At 53.0% G+C, this 21796-nt stretch overlaps 1 protein-coding gene across 1 annotated transcript; it reads left to right on the top strand.

Annotated features, from left to right (window-relative positions):
• Positions 1-9802: 9802 nt before the first annotated feature.
• On the top strand, positions 9803-19019 carry SNCB (synuclein beta). The gene is made up of 6 exons (XM_041747169.1): positions 9803-10141; positions 10765-10894; positions 13651-13692; positions 13901-14019; positions 17907-17996; positions 18368-19019. The coding sequence occupies exons 2-6, from the start codon at positions 10774-10776 to the stop codon at positions 18398-18400; spliced, it is 405 nt and encodes a 134-aa protein (XP_041603103.1). The 5' UTR covers positions 9803-10141; positions 10765-10773; the 3' UTR covers positions 18401-19019.
• Positions 19020-21796: the final 2777 nt, after the last annotated feature.

Raw genomic sequence — 21796 nt, 5'->3', positions numbered from 1 at the left:
GTGTAACACAAATGCAGACTTCTGAAGGAAAGGAATTCACAGGTGGGGAAAGATAACTGCTATGACCTGAGCTAGGGCTTTAGAGTGGCAATTCTCAAGTGCATGGATCAGAATCATCTGCAGGGCTTGTTAAACAGGCTGCTGGGTCCTGCCCCCCCCCCTCCCAGAATTTGATTCCTTAGCCCTCGGCTTGGGCCTGAGAATTGGCATTTCTAAAAAGCTCCCTGAGGCTGCTGGTCAAGAACCCCATTTTGAGAACCACCAGGGAATTCCTGGATGAGGTGATGTTTGAGCTGACCCCTAAAGCATGAATAAGAGTTAACTAGGTGGTAGAGAAAGGCATCTCAGGGACTGAGAGCAGCATGTGTAAAGGCCCAGGGGCAGAGGGGACATGGAACACTAGAGGGAAAAAGGAAGACTAGAGTAGCTGATGCCCTAAGGAGGAAAGGATAGTAAGTCCTGATCTTAGGAAAAATGGAGAGCCATTGAGTTCTTCAAGTGAATACAGATGGACTGGGGAGGTAATCAGTTGGGTTTTCCAGCAAGTTCTTTGGGCTGCTGTGTAGGAAACAGACTCTGTGGTAGCAAGAGTGAGTGGGAGGAGTTCTAGTAGGTTGCTAATGTAGTTGTCCAGGTGACAGATCTGGAGATGGAAGAAGGAGAGAACATAATGGATTTCAGAGGTATTTAGAAGGAAGATTCCCTCATGTTTGGTGATGGATAGGCTCTGGAGAGATGGGGCACAATGTTCCAGCTACCTGTTGCTCCATAAAAAACCACCTCAAACTTAGTGGCTTAAAACAGCAGCGATCATCCATTTTGCTCACAGATCTACAATTCAGGTCATGCTCAATAGGAACAGGTCGCCTCTGCTCCAAAGTGCTGTCAGTTGGAGTAGCTTACAGGCTGGGGCTAGAGTCATCTGCTCACTCAGTGGGGCAGTGGATGCCAGCTGTCAGCTGGAACCTCAGCTGGGAGTGTTGGCTGGGACAGCTCTATGTACCTCTCCATGTGGCCACTTGGCTTCCTCACAGCATGGTGGCGAGGTTCCCAGAAGCGGCATCCCAAGAGACGGGAAGCAGAAGCTGCCAGTTTCTTAAGGCCTAGGCTCCAAACCTGGCACAGCATCATGTCCGTTGTATTCAATTAGTGTCCCAAGGCCCACATTCAAAGACGGGGACATAATCCCACGTCCTGATTGGAAGAATATCAAAGAATTTTGGACACAGGAAGCACTGGAGGAGGGCCAGGCTTGGGGAGAGATCATGAATCTATATTTGATGGAGCAAAAGGGAGAAAGGACCCTCCTCAAGTGACAGGCATGGTCTCAGCTGCCTTAGAGTCCTGGCCCAGCGCCTGGCATGGAACAACCCTGCCAGCCACAGTACCCTGGCCTACCTTCTTCCACATCTTCCAGCATGCAGCAGCCTGTGGAGTCTGGGGTTAGGTCACTAAGGAAAGACCTTAGGGAAAAAAAATCCCTGGCCCTAGGAGGTCCTGGTCCCTAATCAAAGCCCTCTCAAGTCTATCTGTGGAGGACTTCTCCATTGTGGGCTCCAGAGCCCTAATCCTACTGTACTGTTCCTAAAATATCTTGAATCTGTCCATTCCTCTTACTCCCCAGTGCCCCCACTCCAGGCAAGCCCTGCCGTCTCTGGCCTGGGCCACTGCCCAAGTCTCTCCTAGCATTCTCCTTGCTTCTTTCTGCCTCCTTACAGAACATTCTCCATGTGCCTCAGAGGACTCATTTAAAACATTAATCTGATCACTTAACTCCTCTGTTTAAAACCCTCCAGGACATCCAGGATGTGACCCAAATTCCAGATTCTGGGCCTGTAGGTTTCTGCATGATCCAGCCTTACAGTGCCCCAAGTACACTGATCTTCCAACAGGCCAGATTGGCTCCTGCCTCAAGGCCTTTGTCCTTGCCGTTTCCCCTCCAACTGTCTGCATGACTGACTTCTTCTCATCCTTCAGGGCTAGGCTTAAATGTTGCCTTCTCAAAGAGGGCCTCCCTGACCATCTTATCTAAAGTAGACCATGCTCCAGCACCTGGGTGGCTCAGTGGTTAAGCATCTGCCTTCAGCTCAGGTCATGATCCCAGGGTCCTGGGATAGAATCCTGAATTGGGATCCCCACAGGGAGCCTGCTTCTCTCTCTGCCTATGTCTCCGCCTTCTCTGTGTGTGTCTCTCAAGAATAAATAAATAAAATCTTTAAAAAATAAAGTAGACCACTCTCCATAGCATAACTTATTGAGTTGTCAAATCACTATGTTGTACACCTGAAATGAGTTAACATTTTGTGGCAGCTATATTGTAGTAAAAAATAGACCACACTTGCCTGCTTCAGGACCTTACACAGGTTCTGCCTTTGATTCCTAACTCAAGTGAGACCTTCCCTGCCCACTGTATGTAAACTGTTCAAGCCCTCAGCTCTACTCCAGCACTTTTTATACCCTTTCTCTTCTTCACTTCCCCTCCCAGCATAGCACCTCCTGATACACCATATATTTTACTTATTTATTTTACTTCTCTGCCTTCCTCTACCAGAACACAAGAACGGAGGCCTCTTTCGTTCACAGCTGTGTACATAAAGCAGGGCCTGGCTCTTCGCAAGGTCTCAGACAGCAGAGGGAGGAGGTAGAGCTGACCTTTAGATTTAGCAAAGTGGACATCACTGATTCAGACAGCAGCAACACAATCTAAGACATCCTACTCAGTCACTAGTTCTTTGGCTGTCTGTGGCTTCCTACTAGAATTTAAGTTTTAGAAGAGCAAGGACTTCATTGATCTTGTTTTCTGCTGAATCTCTGATACCAGAATAGTCTCTGGCATGCAGTGGGCACTCAGGAGATACTGACTGAGAAGAATAGATGCCAGTGGCCTGATATGATTTCCCCTCTTTGGGGCTGGTTCCCTCATCTGTATGAGGAAGATTGAAAATGCCTGTTTTAGGGATGCCTGGTTGAGCATCTGCCTTAGGCCCAGGGCGTGATCCTGGGGTCCCAGGATCGAGTCCCATATCCGGTTCCCTGCATGGAGCCTGCCTCTCCCTCTGCCTATGTCTCTGCCATTCTCTCTCTCTCTCTCTCTCTCTCTCTCTCTCACACTGTCTCTCTGTGTCTCTCATGAATAAATAAATAAAATCTTAAAAAAAAAAAAAAAAAGAAGAAGAAGAAGGGCAGCCCCTGTGGTGCAGCGGTTTAGTGCCATCTGCAGCCCAGGGCATGATCCTGGAGACCTGGGATCAAGTCCCACGTCAGGCTCCCTGCATGGAGCCTGCTTCTCCCTCTGCCTGTGTCTCTGCCTCTGTGTGTGTGTGTGTCTCTATGAATAAATAAAATAAAAAAATCTTAAAAAGAAAAGAAAAGAAAAGAAAAGAAAAGAAAAGAAAAGAAAAGAAAAGAAAATGCCTGTTTTAAAGGATTGATTTCAGGGATTAATGATATAATGGATGCCATGCCTGGGACATAGTAAGTGTGCAATAAATAGCATTCATTCCTCCCTCTTTTCAGGTCCCACCCTGCCTGCCCATCTTCCTCACCACCCGGAGGCCTCTGGATAGCAGGAATATTGATAAATGTTTCATCACAATGTCAGGCACCACACACAGAGTTAAAAAGACCCATCTGGATTTTTGCAAAACCCAGGCAGGCTAGGATCACCAGGATCCTCATGATCCTCTTAAAAGGATGCCTTCTGCTCCAACTGCTCCAGCTGCTCCACCTGCTCCAGTGGGGATTGGCCCCTCCCCACATTCTCCCATCCTTCCCTCCCCTCAGCTACAATAACCGTTCTCCTTAGTATATTCTTAGGAAGAGGAAAGGAAGGAAATGAATGGAGAGGCCCATTTTCCTGGGGAAGAGAAAATAGAAATGAGGAGAGGTCCCTGAGCACTCACAGGATTAGGGTCTGGCCAGAAAGAGGCCCAGGGGCCTGGGCTCTGCCGTCCTATACCCTAAAGGGGAGAGGGAGAAGAGGTGGACAGCAGTGTGACACAGGGTAAAAATCCATTGCGCTGGTGAGTGGCGGCCCAGTAACCATGCTGCCTTCTTCTGGAAACAGTATGTAAAGAGAGAAACAAAGAAAAATGTAGCAGGTGTTAACACCTGGTGAATCTAGATGAAGAATACTCGGGTATTCGTTATATTAATATTGCAACTTTTCTGAATATTTTATTCCCTGTAGTATGCTTGCAACTTTTCTCTGGGTTTGAAGTTTTTCAAAATAAGAAAGTTGGGTGTAAAAAGAAACAGCAACAGAGGGATCACTGGATGGCTCAGCGGTTTAGCGCCTGCCTTTAGCCCAGGGCGCGATCCTGCAGTCCCGGGATCGAGTCCCATGTCGGGCTCCCGGCATGGAGCCTGCTTCTCCCTCCTCCTGTGTCTCTGCCCCTCTCTCTCTCTCTCTATGTCTATCATAACTAAATAAATCTTTTAAAAAAATTAAAAAAAAAAAAAGAAACAGCAACAGAGGTGCTAGTGGCCCACTCAGTAACCATTGTCCCCCTCTCATACTTTGATTCTGGGAAGTCATATGCCCAGCTAGATATCCACACTGTTCCAGCCTCCCTACAGCTAGGCATAGCCAAGAGACATGCAGAAGTCATTAGCTTCTGAAAACTCCTTGTGAAAGAGACAGACAACCAGCAAGTACTCTTACTCCACTTCCTCTCCTCTTGCTTTCTGCGTAGATATGATGGCTGGAGCTGCAGCAGCCATCTTGGACCATGAGATCACCTTCAAGGTAGAATTCATGTACTAAGCATGGTAGAGCAAGAAGGTAGGAGTCTAGGTTCTTGATGATGAATGTGGAGTCATCAAACCAACTATGGCCTGCCCACCACTGGTCTTCTTTAAGTGAAAGAATAAAAACCTGCTTTACTTAAGCTTCTGTATTTAGCAACCAAATGAACTTCCTGCCCGGTCCAGAATGTAACCTGTTTTCTGCTCCTTTTGTACTCTGAATTTTTCCAACTGCTGAATCCTCTGCCGAGAACACTCACCATCTCTTGTTAAGGTCCTTCTCATTAACCAGCCCGCATGTCACTTTCTCCTGGAAGCTTTCTATAGGTGCCCCTTCCCTCCTGGGCTCCCATAGCCCCTGTGCTACTGTTAATGTCCCTGATGACCCACTTGCTGAGAATCCAAGGACTCATCCTCATCACTTTGGCTCCTCTGTACATTTAGCCAGCTGTCCTCAAAACCTCTTGGCTTCCCTGCTACCACTGTTTCCAGCTTCTCCTCTTCCCTGTGCTGCTCCATTTCAGTCTTTTAGCCAGGTTCTCTGCCCCTGGCTACACATGAAGGTTGCAGTGCCTCAGGATTCTGTTCTGGACCCTCTCCTTGTCACTCTCCATGTTCTCCTGGGCAATAGCATCCTCCCCATGACTCCAGCCACCACCTCCAAGCTAATAACTCCAATCCAGTGGTGTACCAGGCTGCCTTAGACCAGCTCATGAGAGCTATTATTAAAGTTTCAGGAGTTTGCGAGCCAGGTGTTAAAGTTATTATTAAAAATTAAGGGGATCCCTGGGTGGCGCAGCGGTTTGGCGCCTGCCTTTGGCCCGGGGCGCGATCCTGGAGACCCAGGATCGAATCCCACGTCAGGCTCCCGGTGCATGGAGCCTGCTTCTCCCTCTGCCTATGTGTCTGCTTCTCTCTCTCTCACTGTGTGCCTATCATAAATAAATAAAATTTTAAAAAAAAATAAATAAAAATTAAGTTATAGGGATCCCTGGGTGGCGCAGCGGTTTGGTGCCTGCCTTTGGCCCAGGGCGCGATCCTGGAGACCCTGGATCGAATCCCACATCGGGCTCCTGGTGCATGGAGCCTGCTTCTCCCTCTGCCTGTGTCTCTGCCTCTCTCTCTCTCTCTCTCTCTGTGACTATCATAAGTAAATTTTAAAAAATTAAATAAAAATTAAGTTATATCAGAACACCTGAGTGGCTCAGCAGTTGAGCACCTGCCTTTGGCTCAGGGCGTGATCCCAGATTCCCAGGGTTCGAGTCCCACATCAGGCTCCCTGCAAGGAACTTGCTTCTCCCTCTGCCTGTGTCTCTGCCTCTCTCTCTCTGCCTCTCATGAATAAATAAATAAAATCTTTTTAAAAATTAAGTTATATAAACTTATGGTTATATAAATTATGTTTTTAAAAACTGTATTTATTTGACACAGAGAGGGAGAATGAGAGAGCACAAGCAGGAAGAGCAGCAGGCAGAGGGAGAGGGAGAAGCAGGAGCCCGAAGCAGGGTCAATCCTAGGACCCTGAGATCATGACCTGAGCTGAAGGCAGATGTTTAACTGACTGAGCCACCCAGAAGCCCCATGTAAATTATGTTTTCTTTTAAAGATATTATTTATTTATCCATGAGACACACACACACACACACAGAGAGAGAGAGAGAGAGAGAGAGAAAGAGAAAGGCAGAGAGAGAGGCAGGCTCCAGGCAGGGAGCCCAGTGCAGGACTCGATCCCGGGACTCCAGGATCACACCCTGGGCTGAAGGCAGGCGCTAAACCACTGAGCCACCCAGGGATCCCCATAAATTATGTTTAAAACTGGTAATAAATACTCAAAATATAACTTTCTAATTATTTTACTATTATCCAGACTCTTAAGATTGTTCTTACCTATTTCATCTGTATGGTGGAAATACTGTAAAAGGCCCATATCTTTCCAGTTTTCTGCTCTGTGACATCTCATTGACAGTGAAATCAACCACGGAGAGAGAATTTACACCACGAATGTGGGCAACCTCTACAAAGCAAGGTATTTCCCTGCTTAGAAAGCCACATATTAAAGATTTCCAAGTACACCATGGCCCAAATCTATACCTGAAGCCAACCCCAGGTGACCTCCTGAGCTCCAGGCTCAGATGTCCTATCTGCTGGACCCTCCTGCAGTTTATCAGGCATCACACAATCAGCCCCAATCAAGTCCCAAATAAGCTCTCCTTCCCTCCCACCCCCATCTCAGAAGCTGCCCCATCTCCTCAATGCCTGTTTAATTTTGCAACAGCATCTCTCACTTGCTGTCCAAGCCAGAAACCTGGGAATCTTCCCCGACTCGTCCCCGCCTCTTTTCCCCAACACCTATTAAGTTACCTCCTAAACGACACCCAACTGTCCCTCCAGCCCTGTTCCAGCCTCACTGCAGCTTCCTGGCTCAGGCTCCATCATCCCTCCTATGAATTCTGCCCCAGCTTTCTCGTCATCTGGCTGTGTCCCATACCTCCAACCCACCTCCATGTGGCCCCACAAAGTGCCAATCTCATTTAGGTCTCTCTGCTGCTTAAAATCCTCCAGTGACTTCCTAGTTCCTACAGTAGAAAGTACAGACACCCTTTGTGTGGTCTTTCTCTCTTCCTCCTCTCCCTCCTGCTTGGTTCTTCATCACCTGTTTTGACATTCTGGGGCTCTTTGTCAAAAGTCACAAAAATTGCTTCTGGCTAATTTAAGCAGATAAGGATCTTATTATCTAATACTGGCAGCTCAGAAACTTTCTCCAGGAAAGATGGAGAGTCCCCCTTGAAGACAATGCATCCTGGAATAATGCTTCAAGTCACACCACCAAGCAGACCCTAGAAAACTCCCACAGTGTTATAGAGCTGGACATGGATGATGCACCCTGCCCTGTTGGTGCTGGGTGCTCTCAGAAGTAGTGTCTCTGCCACCTATGATCTCTGGTAGGAGTTGCTACCACCAACACCACCTGTCTTCACAAGAGCCGACTGCCCTCCTTACCTGCTTCTTCGGGTTCCAAGTCTGGGACTGGGGTGTCTGGGACTGAGGCCACATGTCTGAGCTAGGAAGGCTAGGAAAACAGAGTGGGAGGTGGGCCCTGCCTCAGAATGTGGAAGATCCCTTAAACATAAGGAGGGGATAGTTCCAGGCAGCTCAAGTGGCTCAGCGGTTTAGCGCCACCTTCAGGGCCTGATCCTGGAGACCTGGGATCAAGTCCCATGTCAGGCTCCCTACATGGAGCCTGCTTCTCCCTCTGCCTGTGTCTCTGCTGGGCTCTCTGTCTCTCATTAATAAATAAATTTTTTTTTTAAAAAAGAAGGGGATAGTTCCAATGCTAAGAGGCCAAAAATAATGACAGGATGTCCCCCATGCTAGCTGTTAAAATTATACAAGTAAAATGCTATTCAGTGTAACATAACTAGACAGTATAAGAAGGAAAGTGATAAAATGTAAAAACTTCTCTCCCTGAGTGCTCTCAGCCCCATTTGCCAGGGGCAACTACTGTGAACAGTGCTTTGGAGGTCCTTGCTGGTGTGATCTTTGTACATCTAAGTGGAAGTATGTATTTATTTGTATATAAGGGGTCTGTATATGACTATGTCTATGTATCAAAACTGACTAATTCCACACATTACAGTTCAGCACTTCCCCCCTTACTTCACACCATTTCTTGATTTACCCCCATGTCAGTACACACAGGTCCTGCTCATCCTTTCTAACAGCAGCATAGCATTTCACTGGGTGGATGTACCACGACTAACTAGCCCATCCCCTACAGATGGACATTTACATTATTGTCAATTTGTGTGAGTAGATCCAAGGAATTAATTCCTGGAAGGGGAACTGTTGGCTCAAAAGGTGCATGCATTTATGTTTTTGGTAAACATTGGCAGACTGCTTTCCAAAAAGCATGCACCAATTTGCAGCTCTACCAGTGGCCTATGAACACTTTTTCCCCAGGGCCTCAAAACAGTCTGGCTGCCTCCTTCCCTCATCACCTGTCATTTACACATCCTGCATTTCCAGCCACAGTGCCTTTGCCCATGCTATACCCACAGCCTAAAGTACCCTTTCTGACTATGTGCCAGGTAAAAGCTTATTTCTTCCATGAGACTCAGTTGCAGATGTCACTTCCTCTGTGTAGACTTCCCTGACTCCCCTAAGCTGCCAAAGTCACCTTCCTCTGGAATCCCATAGCTTTTGGGGCATAATTCTATCATCGCTTCAACTGAGGGCTTATGTGTGCCTGGCATTCTATGGCAATTTGACAATCCCCACCATAACCACACACACAAAAGCAGTCTTGTCCACATCCTTCTCACTCATCCCTGGCTCTCCAGCTGCACTTCCTTTCATCTGTTCCTAAGCGCAATCCTGTTTCAGGGCCTTTGCACTTGCAGGTCCCTCTCTATGGATCTTGGCCCCTATTGGCCTGGGTGCCTCTCTGGGGTCTCTGCTCCCACTGGCCTCCTCACACAGGCCTTCTCTGGGGACTCTCTCAAGTACCCTCCTCTAGTCGTTCTGTTACATCACCATTCCATTATGTTCATAACACTCCTCACAAGCTGAAACAACCTCGTTAGGTTTTAGTGTTGATACTTTTGTTTTCGGTCCTATGTCACATTTCTGCGCACACACAAACATCATTGTAAACTCCCCAAGGGCAGGGACCTTGTTTTCCTTTTCCACTGTCTCCAGAATCAAACCTGCCTGGCACCAGTCTATATGCTCAATCAACACTCGTTGAGCGAATCATCCATTATTTTACAGAAAAAGAAACTAGCATTCAGAAAGGAAGGCCCCGCAGTTAATAAAAAGCATAGCTGAGATTCAAACCCATTTGGACCCCAAAGCCAACTGCCGGCAATATTTCTTCCCTACTCTTGGCACTATGCGTTGCCCCCCCTCCCCGATTAGGCTTTTGGGAGCAGGACGCGAGTCTGATGCCCAGGGGTCCCCCAGTGGCGCGTCGGGGGCGGGCCTGGGAGGCTAGCGGGTTCCGCGGAGATGTCATCCTCCCCGCCCCCTGTCAGTCAGGCTGAGGGGGCGGCGCGGCCGCCGGAGGGGGCGCTGAGCTCAGAGCTGCCGCAGCGCCCGAGCGGGAACCGGAGCCCGAGCGTGCGAGCGAGCAGGGCGCCAGGCGCGATCCGTGGCTGGCGACGCACCGAAGGCCCGGGCACCTCCGCTGCGCCCCGGCTCAGGGCCCGCGCCCCGCCTGCTGCCGACAGACCTGCACGCCTGGCGAGGCGGCGATTCCCCATCCATCCCGAGCCGAGCCCACCGCAGCCCGGCCTAGCCGAGCTCCTGCGTCCGCCCGGCGCAGCCGCAGCCGCAGCCGCCGCCGCTGCCCCAGCCCCAGCCCCAGCCCCAGCCCCAGCCCGGGCCCAGCTTCCAGGTGAGGCGGCCGCGCCCCGGACGCCGGGGTTGGAGAAGGGGCTGCGGAGGGAGAGGGGACTGGGCGGGATGGGGAGAGGCTGGGAGCGGAGACGGAGAGAGGGCTCCGGCAGGTGCGCGTCAGCGTGTGCCCTGGGGTGTTCGGGCGACTGCCGCTGTGTCTGCAACTGCCCGGGTGGCCGCGTGGACGTGCGCCCGCGCCCCGGTGTTCGTGTGTGTCCGGGTGTCCGTGCGCGTTTGAACGTCTGCGTGTCCTGTATGTGCACGTGAGCGTGTCGGTGGCGAATGTTTGTGTGTAGTCTTGTGACCCTGCCGTGTGTGTACGGGCAGGTCCCAGGGCTTCGCGCCGAGCCCAGCACCCGGGTTCCGCGGGGCTGCAGGTTGCAGGGCCGGGGGTGACCGAGGCAGTGGCTCCTCCCGCGTCCCCGGGTTTCAAGGACGCTGGGACTCGCTGCGGCCCTGTGGCCTCCCGCTGGGGAGGGGGTAAGACCGGAGGGATCTCCCAGCCCTGAAGGGCGCTCGGGCCTCAGGAGGGAGGCGAGGGGGCACCGGCGTCCCCGGGGGAAGGACTGGGGTCAGGGTGCGGGGCCAGCGCAGCGGTGCCCGTGTGTTCGCCCTCCGCAGGCCGCCAGGATGGACGTGTTCATGAAGGGCCTGTCCATGGCCAAGGAGGGCGTCGTGGCCGCCGCGGAGAAAACCAAACAGGGGGTCACCGAGGCCGCGGAGAAGACCAAGGAGGGCGTCCTCTATGTCGGTGGGCAGGGGGCAAGGCTCAGCAGGGTTCGGGTGTCCTTCGAGGGAGTGGGGCCAGGGTCTTTGGAGGGAGGGAGTTGGCGGGGGAGGCATCCGGGCAGGAGAATATGAGTCAGCAGATGGGGCGAGGTCAGCAGGGGTCACTGGGGACACAGCCAGCTGAAGGAAGCCTGGGTCAGTGGGGGGGGGGGGGGAGGAGGAGTTGGTGAGAGTGGGGTTCAGATGAAAAGCCAGGACCCATGCATTGGTCAAAGCAGATAGCCTTCTTCTTCCTATTCTTCATGTGATTACTAGTTACCTGGTGTTGAGCCCTTACTCTTTACCAAGTACCCTGGGAAATGCCCTAACATCCGTTACCTCACTTCATGCACCCTGCCCATTCCACAGACCAAGATAAGTGGGGCTCCCAGAGGTTTAACTACAGTGCTCAAGGTCACACAGCTGCTGAGATCTGAAGCTGGAACTGGAGCCAAGCTTTATGGACTCCAGAACCCCTGTCCTGGGAGGTCCTTCCTCCTGTGTTAACGGGGCTGCCCCTTTGCCCCTTTCCTGCTACAGCCACGGCCACTCAGACAGAGCTGCTTTTAGGGTCTTCCTGCCTCTGGATGCCTATTTTTGTCCCTCCTCTGGGTCCCTCCTCCTTGCAGCTTCCAGCTCTGTGAAGAGAAAGGCCCAGTGATTAAAATCTCTCACCCTAAGTGTGAGAGGAGAGGGATCCTGCAGGGCCATTCACATCAGGGGATGCAAAGCCCCAAACTGACGATTACTGAATTTATATGGTGGTGATTCAGGGCTTACTGGTGTGGAGTAGGCAGGATTATCCTTTCTGTGGGTGGAAGAGGGCTGATTAACTTGCCCCAGAGTTGTGGCAGATTTGGGATTGTGGTAACTTGAAAAATATTTATTGACTTCTTACTATGTGCTAGTAGGTGCTGACTCTCCTGATTGTGATACAGATCATTCCAATAGTGGAATCTGACATCCAGTGGCTGGGATGGGGACCACTGCAGTAGGGTAATCAAAGAGGGTGGCATTGGAACCGAACCCCAAAGAATAAGGAGCTGGGTGGAGGAAGGGAGTTGGAGGAAGCAGAAAAAGGCTGAAGGAGATAGAGCTGGAGAGCAGAGGGCAGGAAGCTGTGGTGATGGATGAGATCAGAAAACTGGGCAAGAGCCAGCTCTTGAAGGGGGGGGGTGGCTTGCTGGCCAGGGCAAAGGATCTTTACAATTGCCATGAGAGATCGTAGGCTAGGGACTGATATGATCTGACCTCAGTATAGGAAGGTTCCACGGGCCTCTGGAGAAAGGCCATATGCAGGGAGGCCGTTGAATAGCCAGCAGATGAGGGTGGCTGGAACTAGGGCCTAGGTGATGGGGACAAGGCAGAGGCTCGAGCCCACACCTGCCACACCCCAACTCTGGCCTCCCTCCTGCCTCCCCCGACCCAGCCCTTTCACTCCTGTGTATTCCTGGCACCCTGACACAGTCTCCCTGCTGACGGACTCAAAGCAACCCCTTCCCTTTAGCCTGGTACCTCCTGCTCCTCTTCCTACCCAGAAACCACCAATGGGCCCCAGTTCCTAAGCATTAAAGCTTTCTGTAGCCTGTAACTCAGTGCCACTCATGGTTCTCCTCAGTCCATGTTTCCATCTCTCCAGGGACAGGCAGCGCTGATGTGCTCTGTGCAGGCCCAGAAAGGTGCCCTGTCTGCATGGCTTCCTGTGCCCTCCCCAGTCTCCTCTCTGCATATCCACCTACCCCTCATCCGTCAAGGCCCAGGAGTGCCCCTCCCCCAGCATGTCCCCTTGGAGGCTGGAAGTCCTCTCCCCACTACTTGAGGTCCAGGGCACCAAATATGCTCTTCTCTTACCCCCATCTGACAGTGAGCCGTTGGCCCAAGACCCAGTACAGAGCAGGTGTCAACAAATGTTAGTGGGAGGAATGATGGATTGCCATGCAGCCTACCCCACCATCTCGATCTGGCTGGCCATAACCTGGAGAGTCCTGCCTTCCCATGCTGTCCTCTTCTTCCACCAGCCTCAGCCCGTGCAGACACCCATTTACCCATTTTGGGGTCTACAACTGTTGTGCATTGCCACATCCTCAAGATAGGAGACTCCCCACTACCCTGAGGGCTCCTGCCCCTCCCCTCAGATCAGGCCATCTTGCCTCCCCAGCAGCTACCCTTCTGAGAAGACCTAGCCAGTGCCATGAGTGTCCGCCACCCTCAGACCCCGTCATAAACCTGAGACACTCCTCACTTTGGCCAGAAGGGGGAATTCACACCCCAGTTAGAAGAGTCTTTAGAAGAAATGAAGTGGGGGTGCTGCTGGGCGTGAGTGTCCATAGGTGGGATGTGGGCAGTCAGGGTACCAGAGAAACCTTTCCAAATATATACCCCTCACCCCAGCTCCACCCTCACTGCCACCCTCACCTGCTCACCCTGGGCTGAGAGTTCAAGGAAATGTGCTTTGCATTTGCTGACTCCCAGGCAACATCCCAGAGGGTGTGGGTATCATTTCAGGTGGAGGAGGGGCAGACAGTGGGGAAGAACTCAAAGTCCTTAGGAAGCAGGTGTGGAGGGCTCCGTGCAGTGATGAGAGGGGCACCTGTGGGATTTGGGGACCCAAGGAGGCAGTGATGGGGCCAGGATGCCCACTGCCAGCTGAGTCCCTCTGGAGGCTCTGTAGCCACAGTGCTCCCAGAGTCTGTTCCCTCAACTCAGAGTCCTTACGTGTGCTCCTTTTTGTCCCTGCAGGAAGCAAGACTCGAGAGGGGGTGGTACAAGGAGTGGCCTCAGGTACCAGCCCAGCTGGGGCACAGCCCTCTTCCCTCACCCCGGGCTGGAGATCTGGCTGGGATCTGGAGCGTGGGCGGTGGGGGTGGATTCCTGAGCGTATGCTCTGTGAGGGAGGCAAGCCCTGGGACACCACAAGGGAGAGAAGATGCATCTCTGTCTGCTTCACCTTAGCCCCCCACCCCCTTCCCCAATCCTCTCCCTGTACCAGTGGCTGAAAAAACCAAGGAGCAGGCGTCCCATCTGGGAGGAGCTGTGTTCTCTGGGGCTGGGAACATTGCGGCAGCCACAGGCTTGGTGAAGAAGGAGGAATTCCCTGCTGATCTGAAGGTGAGCTATCCTCTTGACATACACACATGCACATATGCACATACACACGTGCCAGGCACACCCATAAATGCACTACCCATAAAGGCTCTCTCCCCCTCCTCACCCCAACCAGCCTGAGGCACACTTTGCCTCATGTTCTGCAATGCTCTGTTAGACTCAGCTCAGAATGAGTTGCATGGTGTGTATGAGTGTGGTGCTCCCTGTCACAGTGACCCAGGTCTGGCTGTATACATGTATCCCGATTGTGAGTGTGACCTGTACCACTTGGGGCCACATCTGCTTGTCACTGATTTCTTGTCATTCAGTAAGTATCCATACTAGGGAGGAATTATTCTAGGAGTTGCCACAGTGAATAAGTTCCTAGGTTCATGGAGCTGACACTGTAGCGAGAGAAGATAGTAAAAAGCCAGCCAATACATGAGATGGTTTCAGACAGGGGATAAATGCTATGAAGAAAAGATAAAGGTGATATGATAGAGAGTGAGTGGGTAAGGGGACTACTATAGTTGGGAGGGCTTCTCTGATGAGGTGACACTTGAACTGACACCCAAGGGATGAGGCAAGTCATGTGAGAATTGTATTTCAAGCAGTAGGATGGCATGGGTAAAAGCCCTGAGGCAGGCATGAGCAAGTGTGGGCCATGGGGGAAGGGTGAGTTGTGCATCACATATTTGTACAGGCACGTTCCCCCAGGGGAGTGGTGGTAGCTACCCACATGTGCATGAAGGCAGACACCTTCATTAGGACACACTACAGCATAAGAGCTGTGAACTCTGAAGTGCCACAGAGTTGGATTTGAATGCCAACTCCACTAGATCCTGACTATGTGATCTTGGGCAGATTCTCTCACATCTCTGAGCCTGCTTCTTTGCCTATATGACTGAAAATGAACACAATAGGGCTCTTAAGCAGATTAGATATAATATATAGATCAGAGGTTCTCAAAATTTACACGTGCATCAGAATCATCAGGAAGTCAGATTAAAATACAGATGGTTGGCTGCATCCCTAGAATTTCTGACTAAGTAGGTTTGAGATGGGACCTGAGAGTCTGCATTTCACACAGGTACCCAAGTGATGCTGATGCTACAGGTCCAAGGACCACACTTTGAGAACCACTGATGCAAAGGGCCTGGCTTGCATACTCTGAGTGCTTAGTGAGCGATGATGGCCCTGTGATCCGATGAGTGATCCATGTCTGCCCCCAGGGGCTCGTGTGACCACAGGTGTGCATGGAAGTGTAGCACCATGACGGTGCACTCTGTGGGCCTCTAGTCTGCCAGACATTCCTCCTGTGAGGTGCTGGGTGTCTGTCCACATACAAGTACAGACTGCCTCTGTGGGGCAGACACAGATTTGTCCTGGCTCCTTTAACTTTTGGTTTGGGAGATTATGTACATTCTGCATGAATGTATCCACTGGGCTGTGGAGGAGACCCCACACCATCCTTCACTGAAGGCATTTCACACAACTGCATCCTTTCCCCTGTGAGAAGTCTGAGACTCGGCTCAGAAGTTCTGGCTCAAGGCCTGGATATGCATTTAACCAGCTGTGTGACTTCCCATTTATTATCACTGTTCCAGGGATTGCTCCCATTCATTGAGCTCTTGTATGGGCAGGCAGTGTTGTAGACACATTACATGGAGTAACTCACTGAATATTTACAATGTCTCTGGGAAGAAGGTAGTACAACCTGTCCATTTTATAGATGGAGGAACTGAGGCCCAGAGAGGTAAAGTGACTTGCCTGCCTCTCTAAGAAGGTGCCTGGGAGGATAAGCTCAGGTATATGTCAGCAGAGTTGCTGGGAGCCACCACAGGGCCAGGCCCCGAGCTGGGACCTGAGGTGCAGTGAAAGACAGATCTGAGCCTCTGAGCCTCAGCTGTCAGCCTGAAGGGGCCTTTGCACAGAACCATTTCTCTCAGGCTTCCTTCTTCCTACCAGCTCTTCTGACACCTCTCAAGGGAGTTCAAGATCATGGATTTACTATTTGAACAGCAGCCCTTTGGAGCTACCAGCCATGGGGAACCCACGCAAGGGCAGGGTGCACATTTCTGAGTGTCCTCACCCTCAGCCTGCTCACGTGCATGATTATGGGGCCCTCTCTTCCTACAGAGCAGACTGCACCATCACGTTTCCCATCTGAGGCAGCTGAGTTCAGAGGTGAAGTGACTGACCTGGTGGCAAGCAGCTAGTGAATGGCCAGACTGGGATGTTTTTTAAGTAAACTTTTTATTAAAGTACAACATACGTCCAGAAAGCACACAGCTGGATGAAATTTTCAGAGCGAACCCCCCACATAACCAGCACTCATGTCAAGACACAGAACACAAGCACCTTAGAAGTCTGCTATAGACCTCCGTCCAGTCCCTAACCCCCGGGGCCAAGACTAGGGTAAGATGAGTGTGGTGTCTGGGGCACAAAATGAGGGGGACTCTCACTCTGGGGTCTCGTTTGATTGGCCCTGAGAGTGGATGCCTTCTTTACCTTACCTTTGTCCTGGCTCTGCCTCCCCAACCAAGGGTCATGGCTTCTTGAGTTCTGTCGCCATGGATGAGCTAGGTATTATTTAACTCCATAGAGATTGTTATTACCACGTACACACTCTTCTGTCCCCAGCTGCTTTCACTCAACCGTGTAGCATTCAAGTGCTTGGGAGGCGCCACCATTCTCCTCTCTCGCTGTGGGGCATCCATCCTGTGATGAGCCATAGTGCACACCTCTGTTCTACTATTGTTGGACATTCGGGTCGTTTCCAAACAATGTGCTCAAGTTGGAATTTTGAATCCTGGGTGGCTTTGGGCAAACTAACATTTCCCCACCTCCTAGGCCTTGGTGTGCCCATCTGTGCACCAGGGGAAATGAGCCAGGTCAGGAGCTGTACACTCGTGTGCCCACCATGCCCACCTACACTGCTAATGTGCAGGAACTGAAGCTGCCTGGATGGGGGTAAGGCAACGAGACCACAGAGGTGGTCAGGCAGGCAGGCCTTCTTGGGGCTAGCCCCCCAGGCTCCCAAGATTCTTATCTCTGCCCAGTAGAGAGGAACAGTGGTTATATGTGGAAAATGGGAAGGTGGTATGCCCCTCTACCTACAGATCCCCCTCAAGGGTCCCGGAGTGTGCCAGCCCACACATGGCCATGTGCAGCCGTGCATGGTTATTGTGCATGCCCTATGCAGCTAGCTCAGTCTCGTGTTTGGGCACATACGTGTGCTTACCTGCAGGTGGCTGGCCATGTGTCTGACAGCCCCCCTACTTGTGTGCCTGCTGGCCTGCACCCGTCTGGGCAGCAGATGCAGTGGGGAGGGGAGAGTCTTAGCTCACACATCCAAGCAACACCATGAGCTGTTGCTTCCAGCTTATCTTAAAATAGCAACAGCTGAAGAAACCAGGCCACATAGGACCCTGGGGGAGGGATGGGTGGAAGGTGGCAGGGGAATAGCTCAGAGCTCCTGCCCAGCCCTGTCTCAGAGCTTCCGTCTCCCTGCAGCCCAGAGGAGCCTCCAGGGTTATCTCTGGGGTCCTAATGCCCAGCAGAGCCTGACACAAGGCAGGGAGGGATAAATCAGGGATTTAGTGTACTATTTCCCTATCCCATCCAGTCCACATGATGGAAGTACAGGAGGCTACCAGGTGCTGAGGAGAGGGATGTGGAGAGTTTGGCTTCCCCTCGCCACCCCCAGCTTCATGGTGATCTAGGGGGATTTCACCCCTCATACCTTCATTCCACTTCCAAGGCACTCCAAATAAACAATTTAATTAAACATTCTGGTTGTACTGCCAACAAAGCCTAGCCTTCCTCCAATCAACTTAAAGCTTCCCAGGGTAGGAATTTGGGGAGCATCCTCAGCTGCCCTCATGGCCCTGTCCCTTCTCTGCCGGCAGCCAGAGGAAGTGGCCCAGGAAGCTGCTGAGGAGCCGCTGATTGAGCCCCTGATGGAGCCAGAAGGGGAGAGTTATGAGGAACCACCCCAGGTGAGAGGTGGCAGGGCTGGGTTGGGCTTTGGGCATCCAGAAGATTGCCACCATCCCTAGCTGGGGTGGGAGGTCCCCGGTAAGATAGGGTTGGGCCAGGGAACTTGGCACCCCCTTTTTCTAGAACCCCAGGCCCTAGGAGGTGGCAGCAGAGAGGGAGGACAGATGGGGCCTAGCACTGGGCCCCAGGCAACCCTGCCCAGGAAAGTCCCAGCTGTCCCCACCTTCCAGGTTCCTCCCCTGCCCAGGGAGAGGGGCATGCACTGTTCCTCCTTGAGGGGGAGGAGTCTCAGGGCCAGAATCTGGCCACTTGGGTCTCCAACCCCTTCCTCTTTTGCTCTTCCCCACTCCACCCCATCCCTCTGATGCAGGAGGAGTATCAGGAGTATGAGCCAGAGGCGTAAGGGTCCAGGACGGCCCCCCACCAGCAGCACAATCCCCTCCCTGTCCCCTGCCCAGGCCCCCAGAGCCAGGGTTGTCCTTCTACCCCTTCCCCCACAAACGCGAGATCTTCCTTTGCTCCGAGGCGCCCCCTTGGAGCCTGTGTTGGTGTCTGTCCATCTGTCTGTCCTACCCTCCCGCGTCCAACCCTGGGGCGTGGACAGGGCCGGGGCTTCGGCCGTGGCTGGTAGCCTCGCCCCACCTATGTTGCCCCCTCCCCACCCCATCCCGTCCAACGTCTGCGCGGATGTAGCATGTTCTATGTATTTTTAAACGAAGACAGAAAGCGACGGCTCCCCACCCAACACAATCCCAAAAGAGGCTCTCTGAGGGCCCCCCGGATAGCCCCAGAGCCTCCCACCCCACTCTCACAACGACCCCAAGAATCTTTTTTTTTTAGCCAAAGCCAGGAGCCAGGCTGTGCCATGTCCCGTCCCTCAGCCTGCCCAGTCCGAACGCGGGCGTCGTGTGTCGTGATTGTGGCATGGAGAGTCCCCCCCCCCCGTGTGAGCGTGTCCTGGGTGGGCGGGCCCGGACGCCTCCCCGCTCCGCGTGTCCACGAATAAAGCCAATCTGTCTGTACCTGCCGCCGCCAGGCAAGGCAGGGTTGGGAGGGGGAGGGGGAGGGGGGAGGGGGGAGGGGGGAGGGGGGCTGACGACGGGCTTCCAGGTCCCAGACTGCTCGGCTCGGCTTTTTTGGGGCCTGGCACCCTCAGCCCAGGTACAAGACTGACCACCTCCGGCCTCAGTTTCTCCAGCTCCTATCCCCATCGCCGGGATATGACCCCGGAATGACGGGGGGAGAGGGTCTACCCCCGGGCTGGGAATTGCTGTTGGCTAGGAGGCGTGACGGTGGCCTCCGGCGCCACCTGCTGGACCACAAGGCGTCCGCTGGGGGTGCGAGGGCGACGGAAGCCCGGCGCCGCATTGCAGGGTGGACGGGCTCCCACCTCCCGCAGACCAGGGGCTCGGACGACAACTCAGGCGCAGCCATGTGTGCGCGTACACCGGTCCTTATGCGCCAGCCCAGTGTACGCCCCTGGCAGGCGCGCACGTGCAGACACGCATGCACGCATCCCGGCCGGCACGTGCAGACTCACGCGCGCTCTCATTTCCACGCGCGCCGCGGAGGAGCCCTCGGAAACCGGCAGCGGGGGCACTGAAAGACCCCGTGACCGCAGACAGAACGTTTACAGGCGCACACCGCTGCGCACACCTGACCAACACTGAAAGACCAACCCGGGGGGGAGGGAATGGGCAATGGCCTCAGAAGGAGGCAGAGCTCGGGCAACCAGGGCTCCACCCCTCCCGGAAAGGCGTCAGAAGGTCTGCGGGGCTGAGGTGGGCGAGGGTCCGCTGAAACCCGGCCAGCCGGCCAGGAGCCCCGAGCAGATAAGGTTCGGCACTAGAGGGCCCCCGACACCGCCTAGGTGTGGAGCAGGAGGGGGCGGAGACGCCGCAAGGCCCCGCCTCCGGCACGGGGACGAAGCCGCCCTGCTCCGCGTCGAGGCGCCCCACGCGCCGAAGCTCCGCCCCCGCCGGTGACAGGCCCCGCCCCCGCCTTGCCGCGCTAGCGCCGCCCCTGCCGCCCCGGCTCTCTAACCCGGCTCCTATAGAGGCCCGCCCCCGCCCTCGCGGGAACCTCGCTTTGTTTTGCCGCAGAGGCCCCCATCTAGTCTGCGCACGACGTCATCCGCTGTTCCCGGGTGCGACCTCCTTTCCGACTTTAGCGCTGCCTCGGCCTTGAGCCCCAAGGCTGGAAAGAGCTGGCTCTATTTAATCAACCCCCAGGTGTTAGCGCTTCGTCCTTCCCCGAGTCGCCGGGGGCGAGAGATGGTGCCAGGCCCCGTAGGCCTTGAACGCTGCGGGAGACCGGGCACTCGGGTCACCTTGGCTGGCAGTTTGCGACCAGTTTCTGGAAGTAGGAGGCAGCTGGCAGACGTGTGTGTAGGGAGAACAAACTGGTGGGCCCAGATTCTCTGAATTAACGTGCAGATGCCAGAATCTCAGAACCCTTTTGACTGAATTAAGACACTATTTACAATCCCACTGTTCGCGAGGTTTACAAAGTCGTGGCCCTCATGTTAAATTTGGCCTATGGAGATGTTTAATGTGCTAACACAAGGTTTAATTTTCTCTCATTTGATTCCGGTTAGCGACAGTCGCTTTCCCTCCCTATCAGTTCGTCTCATCCACTTCACTCATTTTTATGAACTACCTGACTGGTAAAGAATTTGAGTTTGCCACTTCCCCTCCCGCTACCAGCATCCGATCTCCATTTTTAGATGCCAAAACCGGGTTCACCATCTGGCTTGTGTGGAGGTTTGTTCCTCCTTCCTGGGTGCCAAGCGACACACCTGGTTTTTGGCTCAGAGACCAACGTTCTCATCTGCCAGGGTCACTTTGAATGCATTCCAGGCCCAGACGCCTTAGTGGAAGATGCCAGCCCTGTGTCCCATCGCAGTCCTGACTGGGCACACGTGTGAGAAGATACAGCTCATAGGTTCCTCCCTTAGGAAGGGACAGAGCCATTCTCAAGTGCCCAGTATGTCCCCAGCATCCAACACTTGACTCAATTAATTTTACTTGAAATCATCCTCAAGGATTCCTTGTGATTCTAAAGCCCCAATTCGTGGATGAGAGAATGGAGGCCAGAGGGGCAAAATTACCTGCCCTAGGTCACATTCAGCCCCAAGTCTGAGTCTGAAGCTCACCTTCTTTAGAATTTTCCAATATGAACTTGCTCTGAGAGAGAAACGTGGAAGGCAGCCACAGAGCAGAAATCACAGACATTCGTGCAATTTGGTGGGGACTGCAAGCAAGGAGGGAGTGTTGAGCAAGGATGTCTCCAGAGTGTGTTGTGTGCAATCATTTAGCCCTCCAACAATGCCTGCACTGTTCTCAGAAGTGAGGGGCTGCGGGGAACCACCACAGGGTGGTGGCCTGACAGAGCTCACCTCTCATACATAGGTCAACAAATACTTGGAACAAGATAACCTGGAGTTTTATGGCAAACATAAAATGGAGTGATGTGATGGAATTATGACAAGGAGAGGGTGTTGGAGGGTATTAAATTGCAGTGGTCAGGTCAGGCATCTGAGGAGCTAAGGTTGGAGCTGAAACCTGAATGAAAAGGAGGTTGTTAGCACAGGAAGCTCTGGGGAGACCAGCACTGTGGCAGAGGAAGGGCCCACCTGTCCGTGTCTGTGCCACATGGCAGGTGTGGGGCCAGCCCCACCTCACCTGACCCACCCATACCTTCCCTTCCTCTGTCTGTGCTCTTCCAACTGGACAGCTGCCCCTGCTCTGCCTGTTGAAATCCTTTCCTCCTCTGATCTTTCCCTAGTTCTCCAACCAGA

This window comes from Vulpes lagopus, chromosome 3, assembly GCF_018345385.1.
Source record: "Vulpes lagopus strain Blue_001 chromosome 3, ASM1834538v1, whole genome shotgun sequence".
NCBI lineage: Eukaryota > Metazoa > Chordata > Mammalia > Carnivora > Canidae > Vulpes > Vulpes lagopus.
Note: the sequence above shows the minus strand (reverse complement) of the source record. Positions and strands in the feature narration are given on the sequence as shown.

What these genes read in the sequence shown, in the direction of transcription:
- SNCB (XM_041747169.1), top strand. Translation starts at nt 10,774, where the DNA reads ATGGACGTGTTCATGAAGGGCCTGTCCATGGCCAAGGAGGGCGTCGTG. An exon ending in AATTCCCTGCTGATCTGAAG is followed by an intron (nt 14,020 to 17,906) that starts GTGAGCTATCCT and finishes CTCTGCCGGCAG; the next exon opens with CCAGAGGAAGTGGCCCAGGA. An exon ending in GTTATGAGGAACCACCCCAG is followed by an intron (nt 17,997 to 18,367) that starts GTGAGAGGTGGC and finishes CCTCTGATGCAG; the next exon opens with GAGGAGTATCAGGAGTATGA.